The sequence below is a fragment of the Ips typographus genome, linkage group LG8, assembly GCF_016097725.1.
Source record: "Ips typographus isolate SLU linkage group LG8, UJ_Ityp_2.0, whole genome shotgun sequence".
Classification (NCBI taxonomy): Eukaryota; Metazoa; Arthropoda; class Insecta; order Coleoptera; family Curculionidae; genus Ips; species Ips typographus.
This window is the reverse complement of record NC_138429.1, coordinates 319,800-340,092: the sequence shown is the minus strand read 5'-3', so window position 1 is coordinate 340,092 and position 20,293 is coordinate 319,800. Positions and strand designations below refer to the sequence as shown.

The 20,293-nt window shown below is 36.6% G+C and overlaps 10 protein-coding genes and 1 long non-coding RNA gene across 12 annotated transcripts; 4 read left to right on the top strand and 7 right to left on the bottom strand.

Moving 5' to 3' along the window:
• The first annotated feature begins 761 nt into the window (after positions 1-761).
• LOC145732882 (uncharacterized) lies at positions 762-3,001 on the top strand. Of its 2 annotated transcripts, none has more exons than XM_081985424.1 (5): positions 762-918; positions 1,677-1,817; positions 2,156-2,316; positions 2,534-2,738; positions 2,799-2,998. In XM_081985424.1, the coding sequence occupies exons 2-5, from the start codon at positions 1,691-1,693 to the stop codon at positions 2,936-2,938; spliced, it is 633 nt and encodes a 210-aa protein (XP_081841550.1). In that variant the 5' UTR covers positions 762-918; positions 1,677-1,690; the 3' UTR covers positions 2,939-2,998. The 2 variants fall into 2 exon arrangements, with proteins under 2 accessions (XP_081841550.1, XP_081841552.1); XM_081985426.1 differs by having other exon boundaries at positions 782-918; positions 1,677-1,832; positions 2,799-3,001.
• A 167-nt stretch (positions 3,002-3,168) lies between these two features.
• Positions 3,169-6,883, top strand: LOC145732865 (thiamine transporter 1-like). Its single transcript, XM_081985407.1, has 3 exons — positions 3,169-3,710; positions 5,302-5,506; positions 5,562-6,883. The coding sequence occupies exons 1-3, from the start codon at positions 3,378-3,380 to the stop codon at positions 6,347-6,349; spliced, it is 1,326 nt and encodes a 441-aa protein (XP_081841533.1). The 5' UTR covers positions 3,169-3,377; the 3' UTR covers positions 6,350-6,883.
• LOC145732893 (uncharacterized) lies at positions 3,213-4,092 on the bottom strand. Its single transcript, XR_014179069.1, has 2 exons — positions 3,819-4,092; positions 3,213-3,720 (listed from the first exon to the last, which is right to left on the bottom strand). It is a non-coding gene; the product is annotated as an uncharacterized LOC145732893 (long non-coding RNA).
• LOC145732885 (protein FAM210B, mitochondrial-like) lies at positions 6,780-7,563 on the bottom strand. Its single transcript, XM_081985429.1, has 2 exons — positions 7,381-7,563; positions 6,780-7,323 (listed from the first exon to the last, which is right to left on the bottom strand). The coding sequence occupies exons 1-2, from the start codon at positions 7,409-7,411 to the stop codon at positions 6,908-6,910; spliced, it is 447 nt and encodes a 148-aa protein (XP_081841555.1). The 5' UTR covers positions 7,412-7,563; the 3' UTR covers positions 6,780-6,907.
• Positions 7,564-7,608: 45 nt separating this feature from the next.
• LOC145732874 (solute carrier family 35 member B1 homolog) lies at positions 7,609-9,075 on the top strand. The gene is made up of 4 exons (XM_081985417.1): positions 7,609-7,756; positions 7,904-8,498; positions 8,553-8,762; positions 8,812-9,075. Exons 2-4 carry the CDS (start codon positions 7,914-7,916, stop codon positions 9,004-9,006), a joined length of 990 nt encoding a protein of 329 aa, XP_081841543.1. The 5' UTR covers positions 7,609-7,756; positions 7,904-7,913; the 3' UTR covers positions 9,007-9,075.
• LOC145732871 (alpha-methylacyl-CoA racemase-like) lies at positions 9,058-10,772 on the bottom strand. Its single transcript, XM_081985413.1, has 2 exons — positions 10,353-10,772; positions 9,058-10,097 (listed from the first exon to the last, which is right to left on the bottom strand). The coding sequence occupies exons 1-2, from the start codon at positions 10,458-10,460 to the stop codon at positions 9,066-9,068; spliced, it is 1,140 nt and encodes a 379-aa protein (XP_081841539.1). The 5' UTR covers positions 10,461-10,772; the 3' UTR covers positions 9,058-9,065.
• A 148-nt stretch (positions 10,773-10,920) lies between these two features.
• On the bottom strand, positions 10,921-12,277 carry LOC145732873 (small ribosomal subunit protein mS22-like). Its single transcript, XM_081985416.1, is given in 5 exon segments — positions 10,921-10,994; positions 10,997-11,259; positions 11,311-11,650; positions 11,709-11,984; positions 12,058-12,277. Coding segments are annotated over 5 exon segments (1,023 nt in total). The 5' UTR covers positions 12,158-12,277; the 3' UTR covers positions 10,921-10,950.
• Positions 12,278-12,471: 194 nt separating this feature from the next.
• On the bottom strand, positions 12,472-15,017 carry LOC145732889 (carcinine transporter-like). Its single transcript, XM_081985434.1, has 7 exons — positions 14,682-15,017; positions 14,244-14,633; positions 13,931-14,189; positions 13,260-13,880; positions 13,029-13,210; positions 12,796-12,974; positions 12,472-12,745 (listed from the first exon to the last, which is right to left on the bottom strand). The coding sequence occupies exons 2-7, from the start codon at positions 14,625-14,627 to the stop codon at positions 12,550-12,552; spliced, it is 1,821 nt and encodes a 606-aa protein (XP_081841560.1). The 5' UTR covers positions 14,628-14,633; positions 14,682-15,017; the 3' UTR covers positions 12,472-12,549.
• Positions 15,018-15,170: 153 nt separating this feature from the next.
• On the bottom strand, positions 15,171-16,387 carry LOC145732884 (ubiquitin-conjugating enzyme E2 N-like). The gene is made up of 2 exons (XM_081985428.1): positions 15,926-16,387; positions 15,171-15,730 (listed from the first exon to the last, which is right to left on the bottom strand). The coding sequence occupies exons 1-2, from the start codon at positions 16,024-16,026 to the stop codon at positions 15,376-15,378; spliced, it is 456 nt and encodes a 151-aa protein (XP_081841554.1). The 5' UTR covers positions 16,027-16,387; the 3' UTR covers positions 15,171-15,375.
• Positions 16,388-16,541: 154 nt separating this feature from the next.
• LOC145732852 (frizzled-7-B-like) lies at positions 16,542-19,594 on the top strand. The gene is made up of 4 exons (XM_081985387.1): positions 16,542-17,881; positions 17,937-18,179; positions 18,233-18,340; positions 18,395-19,594. The coding sequence occupies exons 1-4, from the start codon at positions 16,708-16,710 to the stop codon at positions 18,571-18,573; spliced, it is 1,704 nt and encodes a 567-aa protein (XP_081841513.1). The 5' UTR covers positions 16,542-16,707; the 3' UTR covers positions 18,574-19,594.
• On the bottom strand, positions 19,190-20,175 carry LOC145732887 (peptidyl-prolyl cis-trans isomerase NIMA-interacting 4-like). The gene is made up of 2 exons (XM_081985431.1): positions 20,035-20,175; positions 19,190-19,979 (listed from the first exon to the last, which is right to left on the bottom strand). Exons 1-2 carry the CDS (start codon positions 20,111-20,113, stop codon positions 19,693-19,695), a joined length of 366 nt encoding a protein of 121 aa, XP_081841557.1. The 5' UTR covers positions 20,114-20,175; the 3' UTR covers positions 19,190-19,692.
• Between the last annotated feature and the right edge of the window lie 118 nt (positions 20,176-20,293).

Below are 20,293 nucleotides of genomic sequence, written 5' to 3'. Positions count from 1 at the left end.
AGTCTGAACGTCACTCAACTTAAATTTACGTTTTTAAGTTTGTTTTTTTTTTTCACTAAATGTTCCTTCACCATTTGTCAAGAAAGTGTATATATTATTATTATCAATGTTTTTGTTCATTCTTGTAATGTTGCCATAAAACCTGCTCTAATAAGGTGAAATATTTTAAATTTGCAAAAAACTCATTTAAATAATCAAATGGAGAATAATATGAATAAGTATTAATAACGCATGCATTTAAAAATGTATGTCAAAATGTTGTAGTATTTTGATTTAAAAAATTGTTATTCTCTGTACATTTTCCCTACAAACATTCCTTACCAAAGGCGGGTCGTTAACATTAAATCACCATTAAAAAGAAATAAAAACGTCAAATTAAATTTCAACCCATACCCAAAAGGATATTAACATTCAATTGGGAAGAACGCGCTTGATGATAATTGCAAGAGAAAGTGAAAAATACCATTTCAATGATTATTGTTTATAAACATTCTTTTAAACGAATTATTTTTATTCTTCAATAAAATATTCGATCAATTGGCAATCTTCAGGGTTTCAAGTGCCATCTTCGGTTAAATATGTCATTAACAAACGCACCTAAGGTTCCTCTATTAGTGCAATAATAGTCAAGCCAACAAAAATGCAAATATTCCTATACGATTATGGAATTATAATTAGTTCGCTATAGGTAGGTCCCTAATTGTTAGGGTCAAGGTAAAAGGATGACATGACAGTGTCCCCCAGGTATACCTACTATACTAGCTCTGTCTTTGTCGCTCGTTCTGACCTCACTTACTATATATATTACACAGAGCGTTTGTTTTTGTTATTTCAGTGTCCTCAAGGGGTTTTCTCCTTCCGCATCGTGTGTGTATCTTCTACATTTGGTTAGTCGTGTTAGTTTTTTAAATCAAAAAGGTAATAAGAATATTTTTTTACATTATTAAACTTTTTTGCAAGTGCATTCTGGCATAATTTATGTTTTTTTGTAAGTGTATTGCATTTAGTACATTAATTAATTAAGTAACCTGACCTTACCTACTTTTGGACAATAATTAGACTTTAAACATCTTAATATACACAATAAAACAGTTAATTATTATAGACACTGCCAAATGCAGCCTTGAGCCTTAAATTTACACCATAAACAAAAATAGTAATTAACATCCAACTGTTAACAATCTGATTCAAATATAGTCTTGAACAGGAAGTTTGTAAACATTTTAACGACATTATATCAGTTCGATAATATGTCGGATGTTTGTACACTTATTATAGTGTAGCAGATTCACAAGGTTCGAATTTTCACTTTCTCTACCATTTAAGAAAAGCTCATAAAGTTAACGCGCTTGTGACCCATAAAATGCATTAACTTAGTTGCGAATATAAATTGTAATTTTGAACACCCTGTAGAGTGGTTTATTCATGAAAGTTTGCCTTCATAATATGCAAGCATGCAATTTTAATAAAGCTCCCTCTGGTGGAAAGCGGGTCCCAACTTAGCATACATTTTTGACAAGACATTCTTCAGGTTTACAGTGCAAAACTAGTATACGATTTGACTGTTTCAATCACATTTACATATACTTTCCACTAAAAACGCCATTTAAAATGTGACGTGCGACACCACAGACATTGACACAACCTAGATAGGCTATATCATTACTTGTTTGCAGATTCAACTATCACAATGAAGTACCTCTTACTCGCTCTAACAATCGCCTTAGTTCAGGCTGATTTACCCCCTGGCAGAACCTTAGCCTCTCCCGATTTTGCACTGTGCCAACAAAGAACGATCCATGAAGTCGGTCCAGGAGGTAAACTATATACAGGTGTGGTAAATCCAAAAGCGACCATAGGAAAACCGCGTAACGGACAGAGATACGTAGGTAATTGCATGCGCGGGAGAAAGACGGAAAACGAAAAAAATATCAAGTAGGCCATATTTTTAGCGCGCTGTTGCCAAACGCCGTAAGTAAGTTTGTCGAGGGTATTGAATACTTACGGCGTTTGGCAACAACGCGCTAAAATGGCCTACTTGATATTTTTTTCGTTTTCTGTCTTACACGGTTTTCCTATGGTCGCTTTTGGATTTACCAAACCTGTATATCTTTTTCCGAATAATTTAAGCTGTAATATTAATCGTTTATTACAGGTCAAGGGTACTTCTTTAGTTGGAGGGACCCTGCTCTTAAAGACGCCCAATACGATTGGTTGGACGCCCGTAACTACTGTAGGAGACGCTGCATGGAAACCATCTCCTTGGAAACGTCCATAGAGAATGAGTGGATTAAAGCTCACATTGTGAAGGATAACGTACGTACAAATATTTGTGTAAATTTTATGATAATAGAAATCTTAGAAGTTTTAAATAATTCATAAGTTATTGTTTTTTTTTTACCGAGTGATGGTTTGAAAAATAGATGCTTTTCGTCTCATTTAAAAGTTAAATATACACTATCACAGCAAAGGTCAACTGCTTAATTGTTAAATGCGTATAAATTACCGACTACTTACTTACTGAATCAAACAGGTGAAATACATTTGGACTTCTGGACGAAAATGTGACTTCAAAGGGTGTGACAGACCGGATTTGGTTCCCGTTGATGTTAATGGATGGTTCTGGACTGCCACTTTGGAAAAATTGGCTCCTACAGTTCAAAGAGACCAAAATGATTGGTCTGAAACTGGGGGCATTAACAAACCTCAACCGGACAATCGTGAGGCGCAACAAGGAGGTGAGTTTCCACAGAAAAAAACGCTAAAAAAGTGCTGTTTATTCGTTTTCTGTAAATCAGGAGCTCAAGAAAACTGTTTGGCTGTGTTGAATCAGTTCTACAACGATGGAGTGCACTGGCACGATGTGGCTTGTCATCACGTAAAACCGTTTGTGTGCGAAGAAAACTTGGATTTGGCCAGACTAGCCAGTTTGGTTTAAGTCTTAAATAATGGTTTTAATGTGTCAATAAATTATTTCCATAAAAAAAGTGAGTTTGTCTAGCAAACCTGGTAAGGGCATGCCGCCTCTAGGTATATATGAATGAGTTCACTGTTTCTGATTAGTACTGTCACTCTGCAGCAAGTAACATTTTCTCTGTCATACACGTTGTAATAAAAAGAGAAAGATAAAGCACCATCCTTACATTAGGTAATACGTCACATCACACTCTCCAACAATTAACCTTCAAAACGAAAATGAAAGGCAAGTGTAGTTTGTTTTGCGATCATTTTTTATTAAAAATCTGTCCGCGTTTGCGGTTGCCGGGCTTCCCAATCCCAGTATTAGTTAATATTTAATACGTACCGGCTCATGGGCCCAAAACAAAGTGAATAATTTAAATGCACGCCCCTGAACGCTACCCTTCAAACAGTTCGAAATGATACTGGGAAAGTGCCCCCAGACCGGCAGCAAATGGATCACAATTTCGTTACTCTTAAGCGTTTTCGGGTTTTTAAAGGAAATCAGGCCCTCAGAACCGTTTATCTACGAATTCCTCATAGGCCAGTGGAGGAACATCACTGAAGAACAGGTCAATCAGCAAGTGTACCCTGTGGGTACTTACAGTTATTTGGGGCTCCTAATATTGGTGTTTCTTATCACCGATTTGTGCAGGTATAAGCCACTTATTGTGTTTTCAGGGCTGTCTGGTATTGTTGTTTGGGGAATGTTGTTGTGGACCACTGGTCTATTGGAACTTCAAATTCTTGAGGTGAGTTGTTCTAGTTATTTTTAATTTATTAAAACAGACTCTCATAGTTTTTATGAGTAGTCATTAAAAATTGTTTAGTAGTAATTATAGCTTTAAAGGAAAACTTACATATTCCTGATAAGATAACTTGTTTATCCACATAATCCAATAATTTGTTCATAAAATGATGGTGTAGGGATGCACGATACGATCCGATGTTCCAAGGTATCGATACTTTGGTTTCCGATACTCGATATTTTAAATCGATATTTTGAAAGCGATATACTTCATGTATCGACACAAGTTGTCGCGTATCGATACCATACGATCCGGCAATATTTATTAATTTCAGACTTCGCCACTTTTACAGATAAATGCGGACGTGACAATTTGGTTTCTCGCTTTTTTCATAGTATTTTCAGTTTTCACTATATTCAGGTGCCTGTCTCTGTTCGACGACTGAATAGAATTTAGAATTGACAGCCAAAAGCTGTAAAACTGTAAAAGAAGAAAATATTTGATTTTGAGGTTAAGTTGCAATGACGTTTTATAGAAAGTGTTTTTTACGTCATGTCGCATAGCATGTCAAACGTCAGTCATTTTCCTTTTAAAATATCGAATATCGATAACAGACAACTGGAACTTGGGGAAGTACAGCTTTTCAGATTTTAACTTTAAAGGCTTCAAGTACGACGGTGCAAACCGCGGTAAATGGAAAAGACGAGATATCACGAATCGAAAAGTATCGATATTTTGGAAATCGATCTTTTTTTATACTGATTTTTAATATATCGATACTCTTCTCTTCGATTCGAATCGATACTGCATATCGATACTTTTTAATGAATCGTGCATCCCTATGATGGTGAAAGCAAATGCTGCCATAAAGTCAGTTTTGTTCATGGCCATTCAAAAATTGTCCACCAAATGTCAACAGATAAAAATGACAGCAGGCATTGGAGGACAAACAAGCATTTAAAAAGCCCTCAAAGTTGTAGGAATTTAAAAATTGATATTTTAATAACTTGTGTATGGTGGTTATACTGAGAATTTAGATATTTTAAATGTTTTTGTCCAGATAAGAAAATTGGTACCTGATAAAAACAATAGAGAAAAAATACACAAAAAAACTGATTTATTTCATTTATATCCTGGTCAATTCAACTTAATTGATCACCTTGACCCCCTTGATTTAACTTTATATTAATATCAATCTGTTCACATTTAAGGCCTATACCAGGCTAACTGGCAAATATTGATGTTATCAGCAAAGTTTATAAATATTGGTAAATAACATTTTATAGCTATGGAAGGTTTTTTCACGTTAATTTAACTATGCAAACCACTTTTTTTAGGAAGTAATTATGTTGTAATATGGTGAAAAGTTTATCATCCCAAAAGTGTATTTTTAGATAGCATGACATTTCCACAGTGATTCAAACTAAAATACATTAGGCTAGTAAAGATCAGGATAATTTTAAATTTTGCCTCAAGCCTTATTTTAAATGCAATTCAATTTACATAATAAATTTCAATAAATACTTAAAGCAATGGCGGGGGAGAAGCATCTAAATTTAGGGTTTACAAGGCAAAAACAATTAATTTACTTCAGGGTTTTTATGGGGCTTTTGCGGCCTGCGAAGTGGCTTACTTCACTTACATCTATGCCAAAGTGGATAAAGAGTACTATCCACAAGTGACTTCGCACACTAGAGCGGCCATATTGGGCGGACGCTCCATTTCTGGTATACTTGGACAAAGTCTCATTTCTTTTAATGTTATGGACTACAGAGGATTGAACTACATCACATTCGGTGGTAAATTTGATAATCCCTCTAAATAGGAACCACGTTACATTCTAATGTTATTCAGCTATGATCGCCGCGACCATATGGTCACTCTTCCTTCCACACGTGCAGAAATCAATCTACTTTCATCAGGATCCGTCCAAACAGCTCAAACTAACCGAAAAAACTAAAACAGCGTTTAATCTGATGTGGAACCACTTTAAAGATGGTTACAACAGCAAGTACCTGATCAAGTGGTCGATTTGGTGGGCTTTGGCCACGTGCGGATTCATTCAAGTGCAGGTTTACATGCAACCCCTTTGGGCCACTATAGTGAACGATCCTACACAACCAGTTTACAATGGGGCCGTTGAATCGATACTTACAGTTTTAGGATTTTTGGGTACTTTGGCCGCCGGGGTACTCAAAATCGAGTGGAAAACACGCGGCGAATTAGCGTTGACTTGTTGTTCCTTGTTGCAGGGCTTCGCCATGTTAATCGCCTCACAAACTGAACGGATTTTAGTGGGTTATATTTGTTATGTGGTTTTTGGGGCGCTCTATCACCTGACCATTACGGTGGCCAGCAGTGAAATTGCCAAGTTGATTAAAGAGGACAGTTACGGATTGATTTTTGGTATTAACACTTTTATGGCGTTACTGTGCCAAACTGTATTAACTCTTTTGGTGGTCAGTGGTAGGGTAGGATTTGCCATGCCGCCTAGAAGACAGTATTTTGTTTATGGGGTTTATCATGTTATTTTGGGGTGTCTTTATATTGTTATCGGTTTGGCGTGTTGGTTGGCCAGCAAACGGGATTATAGGAGGGCTAGTACAGTACCGGATCCACCATCAAGAACTGTAATTTTTTAGTGTCGATTTTTAGACTACACTTTTAGCAAAATTGTGTAAAAAAATGAAGCTTCTAACATAAAAACTTTGTGGTGATTTTTTTAAAAGTTTATTTTATGTCTCTGTTGTTTCTTTGTTATTTATTTTCATTTTTTACACCTTATCAGTATTGGATAATATTGATTTATGATCCTCCACCTATAAGTATTTTAAGAATTATTAAACAGAATATACATGCATAGTAAATTCAAAATACAGGGTGAAAACGGTAGAGAAAATTTTATGTAGGGCAACTATCAGTTTGTTTTAGGTAGTTTTTTTAAAAAAAAAGTGTATTTCTTTTGTTATTTTTAAAGAAACATCTTTTAGCAAAAATGTGTCAATAAGAATTTTGTTGCCAAACTCTATTACCCACTCATTTTGTTGCTTTTAAAAATGAAAATACTATAACCACTCATCATCTGTACTATTATTGGTAATTAATAATTGACTGTGATACATTAAAATCTTAAGATATTGTTGAAAAAAATAAACTAATTATAATTACCCTTAAAATGTATATTTACCTACACCACACCTCTACTTCTTCAATACACCTTTCTGTCTTAAATATCTCACAATGAACGGTACAGAACCCAAAGTAATGCCCATCCGAACGGGCGCAAACACTTTATGGATGGCATAGGCCACAGCAAAAGTTCCCGCATTGGACACTAGCATTGTGTTACCTTTTGCCCAATCATCCAGTTTGAGTGTGACTAGTAATTTTTGCACATCTAAACCTGTGGAAACTAGTAAATAGCAGGAACCTAGTGAAATAAGAGAAATGCCTATGTGGAACACTATAACAGTTGTGCCATATTCCGCCACTGCTTTTTTAAGTTTTTGAGCTGCTGATAAGGGCTTCTGATCCGATGAGTAGTATTTGACTTGGGTTAAGTGAAGTATTGACGGGCTGTTAGTTGTCTGCACGGTTCTAGGTGCTATTCTGAGTCCTAGAAAGACCGTCAAGGAATCCAGCCTAATACTGTTGTCAAGAAGGTAAAACTTACCAGGGAGTAAAACAAGCCTGACAACATTCATTTTTCTAATGACATACAACAAAAATTTGCTACTATTTAAAACGTAATTACATGCTTTAGGACTTTTCAACTTTAAGAACACTAATCAATTTTTTCTAGTGCATTTTAAAAGATTATTTTGTTTTTTTAAACCTGTTGGCATGTTTTGACGTTTTACGGCTTGGAAATTTAAGGTTATGCGGGAGTGGTTAAGCTCCCTTCATTTTAAGGCAGGCAACCCGTAATACATCAACACTTCTTAACCTCACTTTCGCGAGTTATGTTTTTGGTTTGTGGCCCCTAAAAACTGAGAGAGAGATAGTAACTAGAGACTAATCAATAATCGCGTTTGATGCTACAATAATCCGTGAGTATTTAGTTAGTTAGATGTTAGTTAGTTCTCAATCATTCTCGAGTGATTTATATTATCGTAAGAAAGTCAATTTGAAACAGTTTACTTGTACCACGTCATTAGTTTGCGAAAGCAAATTATAAAACATACTGTACATTTTAGATCAACCGCGATGAAATCGGAAAGTCACAACACGAAAAGGTTTATCATCTACTCCCTAGGCATATTCACTACATATTTTTACTTTGGAATACTTCAAGAAAAAGTCACTAGAGGCAAATACGAGACTGAAGTCACAGATAGTGAAGGTGTAAGGACAGTTACGGAGAAATTCACTTTTGCATTGACTCTAGTCACCACTCAATGTATCATAAATTATCTAATAGCCAAAGCGGCTGTTATAGTCTGGCCCCAAACTGAAGACAAAACAGCTCGTTTATACTATGCCAGCGTATCGGTAACGTACCTTCTAGCTATGGTAGCATCTAACATGGCCCTACAATGGGTACCATATCCGACTCAAGTGGTCGGAAAGTCGGCAAAACCAATACCAGTGCTTATACTTGGGGTACTCGTAGGGAAGAAAAGTTATGCATTTAAAAAGTATTTATTCGTGTTTATTATAGTAGTGGGAGTAGTTCTGTTTATGCTTAAAGATAATGTTAAGAAAAGCCCGGCGGAAGATGCGGCTTTTGGGGCGGGAGAGTTATTACTGATTTTGTCTTTAGTAATGGATGGACTTATGGGAGCTATTCAGGTATGTAGGTTGTTTGTAAATACAACTTTTTACTAAATGGGGTTAATGTATTAGGAGCGTATAAGGGCGGAAACTAGACCCTCAGGTCTCCAAATGATGGTGCAACAAAACGGCTGGTCCAGTTTGTTTTTAATTCCTTTTGTGCTGCTCTCTGGTGAATTATTCAAGTTCTTGGAGTTTGCCAAACTGTTTCCTTTCGTGTATTTGAATTTACTTTCGATTGGTGTGGCTTCTGCTGTTGGACAGCTGTTTTTGTTCAATATGGTATGTTCACCTACTTTGCAAAAGCTGAGGTCACTGATTTGTATTTCAGGTGTCAGAATTTGGACCTTTACCTCTGTCTCTCGTCACCACCACACGTAAATTCTTTACCGTGCTTGGATCTGTGATACTTTTTGGAAACGCGCTTTCGGCTCTACAGTGGATCGGAGCAGTTTTAGTTTTTCTAGGATTGTTCCTGGATACGTACTTCTCCAAAGCAAAGTCCAAAAAAAATGTAGATAAATAGTTATGTACTTATCTATTAATGGCTTCCATTTTGTTTTATTGAAAAATTAAATTGTGTTTTTAAAGCTTAGATTTATTGTTTGGATAATAGACTACATTTTGTGCATTGAACCTTGCTATGTCGTTCTTATCATATCCCAGTCCAATAAGAATTTCTTCAGTGTGTTCGCCAATTTCCGGTTTTCGTAACAGTGACGTAGGTTGAGCGGGAGTTCTACTCAAATTCGGTGCAGGCCTTGGAGCTGTCACCGTATTACTTTGTTTTATAAAAGCCGACTGGGATTGGTTGTGGAGGTTTTGAGGAGCTTCGGCCAATTCCAAAACTGGCGTCACGCACGCGTCCAAATTTTTAAACACTTCACACCACTCGTCTCTAGTTTTTTCCAAAAATTTCTGCTCAAATTTTTGTTTCGTAGTAGCAAAGTCGAATTGCGGAGCTTCGCTCTCAGACAGATTTAAACCAACCAAAAGGTTTTTGTAAAAGGAGGTTTCCAAAGCGCCTACAGTCATATATTTACCGTCCTTAGTTTCGTACACCTCGTAAAAGGACGCCCCTGAATCCAGAATGTTGCAACCTCTCGGCTGTCCCCATAAAGGAGTTTCTTGAGACCTGTACAAGAAACTTCCCAAATACGCCGTCCCATTAACCATACTAGCGTCAACAATTTGCCCTTTACCAGACCTTTCCCTTTCGAACAACGCTAGTAGAATTCCTAGAGCGCACATTAAACCACCACCACCAAAATCAGCAATCAAATTTGCGGGTGGCAAAGGTTTGTCGTGTTTTCTTCCAAACATGGACAACAGCCCGGACAACGCCAAAAAGTTTATGTCGTGTCCAGCCTTTTTAGCGTAAGGCCCAGTTTGTCCGAATCCAGTTAGTCTAGCGTATATCAAACGGGGGTTATCTTTCAGCAAAACGTCGGGGCCTAAGCCCAACTCTTCCATTACTCCAGCTCTGAACGGTTCAATCGAAATGTCCGATGTTTGAATTAGTTTTCGAGCGATTTTGATTCCATTCTCGGTTTTCAGGTTTAGACTAATCGATTTCTTGCCATTGCCCAGGCAGTCTAAATCAGTGTTACTATCCTTCTGAAATATCAGATGATGATAATTTAAATTAAAATACCTACATACAAGAAATAGGAGCATATTGTGCGCCATCTATGGCAACTAATATTTATAATAAATAAATACTATACACAAAAATTAAAAAATTATGCGCTGTTGCCATATCTATGTCCCCATTTCAAGGTTTACTTGTTTTTAACATTTTTTAATTACCTACTAATGGAATAACTTAACCTCACATTTTATTATATTGCTCTAATTTTATTTTTAACTTACCCTGTCTATTCGGATAACGGAAGCGCCGAAATCGGCCAAAACCATACCGCAAAATGGGGCTGGGGCCAACCCTGCAAATTCTACAACCCGAATTCCTTTCAGAGCCATTTCCAAACCCCTTCTATCGTTTAAAGCACTAATGAACAACACGGCGGGTCAAAGTGCGTCCTAACTTTTTAATTACATGATATCTGCATTATTAGCAAAGCAACTCATCCTTACTCCATTAATAGGTATCTTTCAACACTGTGTTAAATAAAAAAAATAGTTGTGTAGGAAGTGGCAACATACCCGGCTACGGTTATATTTGTTTAATAAAAGTTTCAGAAACATGGCAGTTTTCCAACCAATATAACGTTATCAATTTTCAAAATTTGGCACTTTTTCTCATAAAAAAACTCACATCCAGAAAAATTCCTAAAGCCAAAACGTATTTTTTCCATAATTTAATTAATTAATAACAGCGCCATCTTTTAACCAAAACACTGTAATGTTCTAAAAGGTTAGGTCACATGACATTACTTAATGCACGTCAAGTGCAGTCACGTGATAATTCATTCAAATAAAATAAACTGAAAAAACTTTTATTACTTAAAAACTAATCAGCATTGCCATGAGCAGCACGAATTCCTTTTTCCAAAGCTTCTTTTGAGTTGCCACCTCTTTGTAGGCCTGAATGGCCAGTTCCAAGACACCCTTCTTAGTGGCAGCCTTTTTAATATAATCTTGTACAACCTCCACAGGGCTTTCGCCCTCAAACTTAACTGAAGAATGGACCAGTTGGTATAAAGCCACCAAATCTTTGGCCTCCTCTATGTGCAATGTTTCAATAAGGTCCACCAGAAGATTATCAATGTTTTTATTCCAGACTAGAAAGAATGTTAGAGCCCCAAAGTGCCGTGTCGACCTAGAAGTGGATAAGATCAGCTGGTGACTACTGTGGTAACAGCATTATTACCTAAGTAACTCAAAATTGTTATTATCATTAATATGTTGATACACAATAGTAACAATTTTCTGATAAACAGAATCGTCAGGTTCAAACTGTAAACAGGCCCTGTCCAGTAAATACTCATATTCATGTTTGTCTAGCAAGTTTTGCATGTACTCTCCCTCAAACATTTTAGGAATTTCAATCACTTTTCCAGTGTGAGGAAAGTAGGTTTGGTTGACTCTTTGTCTGAGTGACCATTCAGCTTCTTGCAAGGTGCCATCAGGTTCTCTCACCACTACTAACCGGTTGGAATCCCTTTGTCCAAATGTTATATCAGTAAACACAAACCTGCATGTTTCCAAGCCTGAACAATAAAAAAAACCAGAACTAGGAACTTTGTTCCAGGCAGGTTCCCTACAAACCTTGCAAGGCAGGATCCCTGCTTAAGACCTTAGTGTCAGGATTGCGCATCTTCAAAACTGGTGGGATTTGTAATAGTTTTTCTGCTTTTTGACGCGTCTCTTTCATGTATTCTTCCAGCTCTGCTTCCGTCATAAATTTGTAGGTGGGGTCACTTGGGGTTTTGTTTCCTAATTTTCGTTTTCTGAATACCTTGTCATAGTCTACTCTGGTTAGGGATTTGAGCAAATTTTGTACCTCTTTTTTAATAAAAATTGGGCCGGGGTCTTCTTTTCCTTCTAAAACGAATATCAGACATTTTATGCCAAGTAGCTACCAAGGTGCTAGTGAAAAGTAAAAACTATGCCTTACCATAACACTGAGCAGAGTAGCTTGTAAATCGACGGGAAACCCTAACCGAAGATTCAGATTTGCTTAAATAGGCTCGGAGGGCACGCCTAAAAGTGGCCATGACAGCCTTTTAGTAAGTTAAGCTATTTTAAAGACACAAAAGCCGGAAATTTTATACAAGGCTACAAAGAGAAGTCAAGTGAGGTTAGGTTAGTTTATGTCGGACAACTAGGGTTAGTGGGCGCACCACTTTCTACTAAAAATGTCAAAATTGTCTCTGCTCTGTCAAACTAATTTCGGTTATTTTTACTACTATTATTCGAGTTTTTTTAAAATTTCTACAGTAAATATCAAAAATTAGAGGTTGGAAAATTTCTGTGATTGAGCAAATTATTTCTGCCTATTCGACAAAACTAAACGGATACAAATCTTGACATGGTGAATGCGCCGTTTACTTTAGAAAATAATAAAATAGTAACAGTGTTTTAATGTTCATTCTTTTTATTGGTGGATTTAAAACCAGTACGTCATATTCATCGTTCCGTCTGCCGTTTTCTGAGTTTCCATAATACTTTGCTGTTTCACCAGCTTTTTCATCGAAATACGCCTCCGATGCTCGTCAGGACTAGAGTCGAGAGGCGTCTCTTCTGTGGGTTTCACCGCGATCATTTCCAAATCTTCGTAAGAACTCGCAGATGATAGAGGTACGCTAAAATCAACATTTTGTATATTAATGACTATTCCACAGCTAAAGCTTACTTTAAAGGAGCGCATCGTGTGCAATCGTTCCAAGTGAAATTTTTACCAAACTCTTCGCCTTCTTCCAATGTTTGAGGTAAACGGTGGTGTAGCGTTTCAGGGAGTCTCAGACCGCATAAACCTCCAAATATTGAGATGGTCCCCATTATAATTATCGGCAAGACTAAAACGTCGGACCCCTGTTTGTTTAATTTAAAAAATATTAAAAATTACAAAAGTTGTAAAAAGTTTACCAAATAAGTTACAAATGGGACTATAATCAGTCCAACTCCAGCTATATAAGCTGAGGCTCCTATTCCAACTCCTCTGATCGCGGTAGGGTATAACTCCCCAGCAAACGGGTAGATAATAAAAAATGAGGCTGAAATAGCGGACTTGGATACAAGAAATAACACTAACGTTGCCACCTCATAGTCTAGAAGCCCACGTGGTTTTTATTTGATTACAAAGTTAGTGTAAACTACCTTTAGGAACCAATACGGTGGTGATGCAGCTTAAGCCTCCAACAGTCATGCTCAAACACAACGGCCAACGTCTACCCCATTTATCGATTAACAACCACGAAAATAGATAACTGGGAATCTCCACTGCTGATGACAGAAAAAAGCTTACGTACTCATTGTTGCCCAAAGAAGGACCGTAGTAGCTCAGTCCTACATACACCATGTTGTTCGCAAACCAATTTAAAGTGATTAAAACTGTTTTTAGCCTCATATTGGGGGTGGCACACAGATCAGACAATCCAAAACTCCTTTTTACTTCATCTTCTTCAGTGTTGGTCATTTTGTGCTTGAGCTGTTGCTTGAAACTGGCCGGAATTTCTTTACCATTTACCCTGGCTAAAGTTTCTAAAATAGTGGAGGCTTCTTCGAATTTTCCTTTTGCCAATAACCATCTAGGACTCTCAGGCAGGACCAACCAGTACAAAAAATACAGCACGAATGGAAGTGAAGTCACTAGGGATAAACGAACCCAATCGCGTATCAAATATGTGATTCCAGCAAGCATCATCAATCCTACAGTATAGAAAAGGCAGGTCAAGACAGTTACAAATGATCTATAGTTGGGTCCTACTAATTCTAATGCTGAAAAATTTGAAAGTTGCTGTAAAAGTACAATTACAAGAAAAACGTACAAATTATAAAAGGTATTTGGTAAATAGCTGGGATAGTCAAACCGACCACCATTCTACTGGCAGTCCACCACCAAAAAGTGGGTGATAACGCAGTAGCCACACCACCAATAATGAGTGTGGTAAGGCAAAGAAAGAAAGTTTTCTTGCGACCAATCCGATCGTTTAGGTAACCAAAGAGGAAAACTCCGATTGGTCCTCCTGCGTTCAAAGCCACCAATCCCAGCGTGGGGTAGATGTCTTTGTCACACACCAAATCAAACTTAAAAAAATGTTCTTTTAGAAGAAGTAGGAAAATTATATTAATAACAATTACATCCAAGACTATACTGGAGGATATAAGACTGGTATCGTACTCAAACCCATCTGAGCAACTCTCTGTAACCCAATTAGTCTGGTTGAGCTCCCAAATCTTTGAGTCAATCATCTCTTCCAGAATTTCAGTGTAGTTAACCGAATATCTTTGACACTTTACAAAAGTACCGTTAATTAAGGGAATAGATAACATCTTGCGTTGTTCCAGGGTTAAATTGAGCAATTCAGGTATTAAACACCAATGATCAGGCACCCCGGTCATGAACAGTTGATTGAAAGCGCAAAATCCGCAAGGAAAACAAGCGGGAAGGCATATCAACCATAACATCAGTTTCTGATACTTTCCAAACTCGCCTATTTGCGGTAGAACATCATCCAAGTCCATGAAAAGCTACAAAATAATTCTGATACAAATGGTTTAATAGCTGGAAATACTTACTTTTTAAGTTAAAAAAAAATCCTGTTCTTATGGTGGTCTGAACAGGCAACTGTACATTCTCTGCATTTGCACAGGCTAATTCAATTTGGTATAGCTTGTTTGGTTTCTATAATTGATAAACCATCCACTAATCCCTTAATAATCTAATAGACACTTTAGTGCTTTATTTATACAGGAATAGAAGAAAGCATAAAACAATGTTACTTTATTTTTATTTAAAATACAGATAGTGACGTAAATGAAGTTGGTAAACATGCCATTATGTGTGTGGTTTAAAATAAAGTGAATTATTGGATAAATGAGTAAAGTTGGTTTTGATTTACAATCCAATCTAGAATCACTTCTTAAAAACTTCTAGAACTCTAGAATTTTACCAAATAAATGTGATTCAGTAGGTCACATGAACACTTTATCAGAGATCCAATTAGTTTTGACCCTCCATGAAACTCAGATCAATTTACTATCCAATAAAATCAAAGTATATAGATATGCAGTTGTTATTGGTTTTTATTTCCTTTGGACAATGATAAGACTACACTCTTATATTACAAAAAACAGCAGAGACAATTTCAGATGAACCATTCAGTCTGGATATACAGTGTGATAAAAATTACAAAAATGCAACAATACACCAATGTCCCTTATTTCACCATTCAGTCTATCACAGTCTTTCACTCACACTTGCACGCACACTTTACTCCATTGCATACTGTCTGGTCCATTCTCTTGCTTTCATGACTGCTTCCTGTTCACGGGTTTTCCACATGTTTGCCACATCATTGTCTAGAGGATCATCCGGATTTGGACTACTAAGCAAAGCCTGAATGGACAGTAAAACGGTTCGCACCTGTAATGCTGGTGACCACTGGTCTTTCAGAATGTCCAAGCATATTCTACCTAATTTATCAATGTTGGGATGGTAGATTTTTGTTAGGAAACGGACGTTAGGAGGGAAAGGGGATAGTTTTCTGGTAGAAAACAGTTCCAGTTTGAATAGGCCACCTTCATAGGGTGACGACGCAGGACCTGCCATCACCACATGGAAGTATCTAAACAGGAGAAAAATCCAGTTTTACTTGTATTATGAGTTACTGAAGTTAGTGCAGAGGCTACTTAAAGCTTGCTTGTTAAGAATTAGTGGGTCTTTTCATTTACATTGTTATTCTGACACACCAGTGTTCAACCCCATTTTTCTTAACTTTAAATTAGATCAAACGTAAAGCCTTAATAAAAATTAATTTTACCTGCAATTTTGGTCATCGGGAGTGGCACTGATCCCCGGCGGTGGATCTTTGGACAAATTTTTGGTTTCCACTAAAATCCGTCTTGTTGTTCCACTAGCCATAACCTCAAAATTAAAATGTATGCCTTTCGCCTCCTAATGGTACGGAAAAATTGCGGAACTTGCGATAAAAAAACTGATTGTTGGTTTCCGTTTTTAATTGCCAATCTCTTTATCAAAAGAGGTTCGACACGGCTTTAAATTTCGAGAAAACCAAATCCCAACAAGTCAAAAAAAACAGCCGTATCGGATATTTTGCCTTCCGGTAGTTTTGGTCAAGCTGTCAATAGTGTCAATGTCAAACAGTTTGATTTTCGTTTCCAACTTTGGTTACGGTTGCGTGATGTGGAAGATTACCCTGAAAACCCTGTTTCTATAGAAATAAAACGTGATTCTTGAATCGGCGATTTACTTTAGTTTATTCTATATATCTGAATGTGGAAATATTGATTTAAAAAACCGTTCTGATCCGTAAAATTTAGGATTTTTTCTGTAACCAAATTAACATCAACCAAAACTAACCGACTGATCGGATTAGTAAGCGGTCACAGAACTAAATCTGTCATCTGTCAAAACTGTCAAAGTCACAGTATTCGCCCATTTTCATTTTCCATGTTGGTCTGTTGTAGTTTTTATTTTAAAATCATTTTATGTTCTTTTTAACATCACTTTTAGCACAAAAAAAATGAACGTTAAATAGTTAAAAAACCGGTCAATCAACGACTATTTTAGTTAGGGCTCAATATGTTAATAATCGCACCCGACACTCTTTTGTTTACGTTAATATTCGCTTTGATCAATGGCGGAGGTTGTGTACATTACGGTACCCAAATCACGGATTCCGAAGTTGAGATTCCTACTCACGACAAATGCCAGCCGATTACAGTCCCATTTTGCACCCAAATACCCTACAACAGAACGATAATGCCCAATTTGCTGGGTCACAACACGCAGGAGGAGGCGGGCCTGGAAGTTCACCAGTACTTTCCTCTGGTAAAAATTAGATGCAGCAACGAATTACAGCTGTTTTTGTGTTCGGTTTTTGTCCCCGTTTGCACTATACTGGAGCATCCTTTACCGCCTTGTCGGTCACTATGTATGTCTGCAAAATATGGATGTGAACATATAATGGAAAAGTTTGGGTTTCAATGGCCAGAGTTTCTAAGCTGTGACTTGTATCCTGATGGTACTGTTAGTGAGGAGCTGTGTGTGGGACAAAACAAACTTGTGGTGCCTCCTAGCACCCAATCTACAGGACTTGTGAACAGAAACCCTCACATAAATCCTTATGATCAGTTTCCCCTGCATGGGAAAAATTACGGTTTTGTTTGTCCAGTACAGTTTAAGGTACCTACTGTTTTAGAATACAGCTTTAAAGTGGGAGATAAGGTGGAGAAAGACTGTGGGGCTCCTTGTCATATGATGTTTTTTAAAGAAGGCAAAAGACAGTTTGCCAAAGTCTGGATAGGTATTTGGGCCTTGTTGTGTTCAATCAGTTGCCTTTTTACTGTATGCACTTTTTTCATTGATACTGACAGGTTCCGGTATCCGGAACGTCCTATTATTTTTTTGTCTGTTTGCTACTTTATGGTGGCCTGTGCTTATTTGGTAGGATTTTTTTCTGGTGACTCTATAGCATGTAGAGAACCTTTCTATTCGAAACACGGTAATGTTACTGTTAGTACCATCACTCAAGGTACAAAACATGAACCATGTACCATAATTTTTATGTTGCTATACTTCTTCAGTATGGCTTCCAGTATTTGGTGGGTTGTGTTAACTTTGACTTGGTTTTTGGCTGCTGGTTTAAAATGGGGACATGAAGCTATTGAGGCTAACTCACAATATTTCCATTTGGCTGCTTGGGCTGTTCCAGCTGTTAAAACTATTGCCATACTTTCACTAGGAAAAGTTGATGGTAAGTTTTGTTATTAGTATAAAATAGCTCTTTTAGTTTAGTGGTTTTTTTTAAGGTGATGTTTTGAGTGGGGTGTGTTATGTGGGCATTTGGAATGTTGAAGCAATGAGAATATTTGTTTTGCTGCCTTTGGTGGTTTATCTAATATTTGGTACTGTATTTTTGACCACTGGATTTGTTTCATTATTTCGAATTCGAACTGTCATGAAACATGAAGGCACTAAAACAGAAAAATTGGAAAAATTGATGATTAGAATTGGAATTTTTTCAGTTCTATACACTCTGCCTGCATTAATTGGTATGAAACTGCACTATTTATCTGTTAGTAGGTATTTTATGATTGTTTTTCAGTTATTGCTTGTCTGTTCTATGAAAGTTCTTACTATGATGATTGGATGAATACTTGGTTGTGGGATATCTGTCATAACACTAAATTTACTGTGCCTTGTCCCATAACAGGTAAGATTTATTCAAGGAGCAGCAAAGACTTGCATAATGTAATATAATTTCCAGCTGGTAAACCAACCAAATCCTATCCATACTTTGAAGCTTTCATGGTCAAATATTTGATGACCATGATTGTTGGCATTACATCAAGTGTCTGGATTTGGTCAGGTTTTGGTAAAACAGTCCACAGTTGGAGGGTGTTTTTCAACAGTCTGAAAAGACGACGTGTTGAGGCTTATGTGTGAGGTAACCCAACAAAACTTGTATTCAAAAGTGATTTTACTGAATGGTGCCCCAAGTTTTTTACTTATTTAGAACGTTTTGTGTCAATTAACAAACAATTCATGCCATATTTCGTGTAGTGTTTAATATCTTAAGTTTATGTTGCTTCTAATCATTGCATTTATTTCTTTTTACAATCTGTACTAACCTATGTAACTTAATAGAGTATTTAGTAGGCACTGAATCCCTGATTTTGCGTGAATCTCAATGCATGAACCTTTCAGTGTCTACTTTTAAGTCTGAAATCTATCCTTCAGTATTTATTTTTTTTCTGACATTTAATAGATAAGTGCAATACATTTTTGGTAATATAAAATGTTTAGATGTAAGTGTCTCATTAAGTCAATTATTGTGAGAGTATTTTATTAATACTGTTAAGCAAAACCATCTGGAGCTGAAAACATTTAGATTTTGAATTTGCTGAACTTCCTGTGATTATTCAATTGTTTTTTTTTACCATGCAGTATTCAATGTTTACATCACAATGTTATGTGGTTAACAAGAGCTGCTTGTGTCACCAAAATACCTCAAAAAACATTAATTCACGCACAATAGGATATTTTCAATACAAAGAAGAGATTAATATAATTGATAAGACTATAATATTTTTGCAAGTACAATAGTAGTGTAACCTTTTTGTGTGTTGTTTATTTTAGGTATTTATAATTATTGTGCTTTTCATCCAAACCCATTTAATGTAAATACTATTTGTATATATTTATTCATAGTTTTCTAACTAAAAGTTGACTGATTTTTGCGATAAAAGTAATTTTTAACATTGCTAGTTGTAAAATGTTTAAACTCTATGTTACTCTATTAGTCAAATTATTGGCGGCTAAATTTATATGTGAGTACTTTTTATTTTAATGTTAATAATTTATATTATTGGCTTTTTTCCTGATCAACATTGTAATAATTACAGTGCAAAGCAATTGCCTTAACACAAAAATGTACAACTGAATTAAAGACATGTTTAAAGTATAACACTGTAATGTTTTTTCTCCAAACATTGTCTGGGTGGTTTAAATAAATGAAACAAAAAACTATACAGTCTGACAATCACTTTTTTCCTTCCACCATTATTATGTGATATCCAAACTTGGTTTTACAGGAGGGTCAGTGTATACAGGGTTAGTCACTGAGGAAATAGGTAAGGCAAATGCGGCCTCCTGGAAAGGGCCTACCATTGATCCGCGCGTCATCCAGCCCAAATCGCCCCCCGATCTAGCCTTGTCTTCACTGTAAGCTGCCGCAACTTCCGGAAACTTTTGGCCAGCCTTCAGTTTTTCCAGTGCCTCCAGGCACTTGCTCTGTTTCTCGCACAGGATGTGTCTCACTTTAACGGCGGTGCCACCTTTTTTTTCTTTGCCTGAACGCAAAACCAGTGTATTGTTAACTGGTAGGACTGAAAAGCCTATATTTACCCTTGTCGCTGGAAGAATCATCGCCTTTAGAAGCTTTGGCACCGGAGCTTGGTTTAGAACCGCCTTTCTTCGGCGGCATATTAGTCCACAGTGTTTGTTAATTTACAATAACATTAAGAACATAAAGTTTTTGAGCAAAGCAAGGTTATGTGAACTATGACTGTTTCAAGGATCTTCTTTTTTGTTTATGTAAAATACGTAATTAGGCAACCAGTTATACAACTAAAAACTTTATTATTTTTACTGCTTTACTGTATGA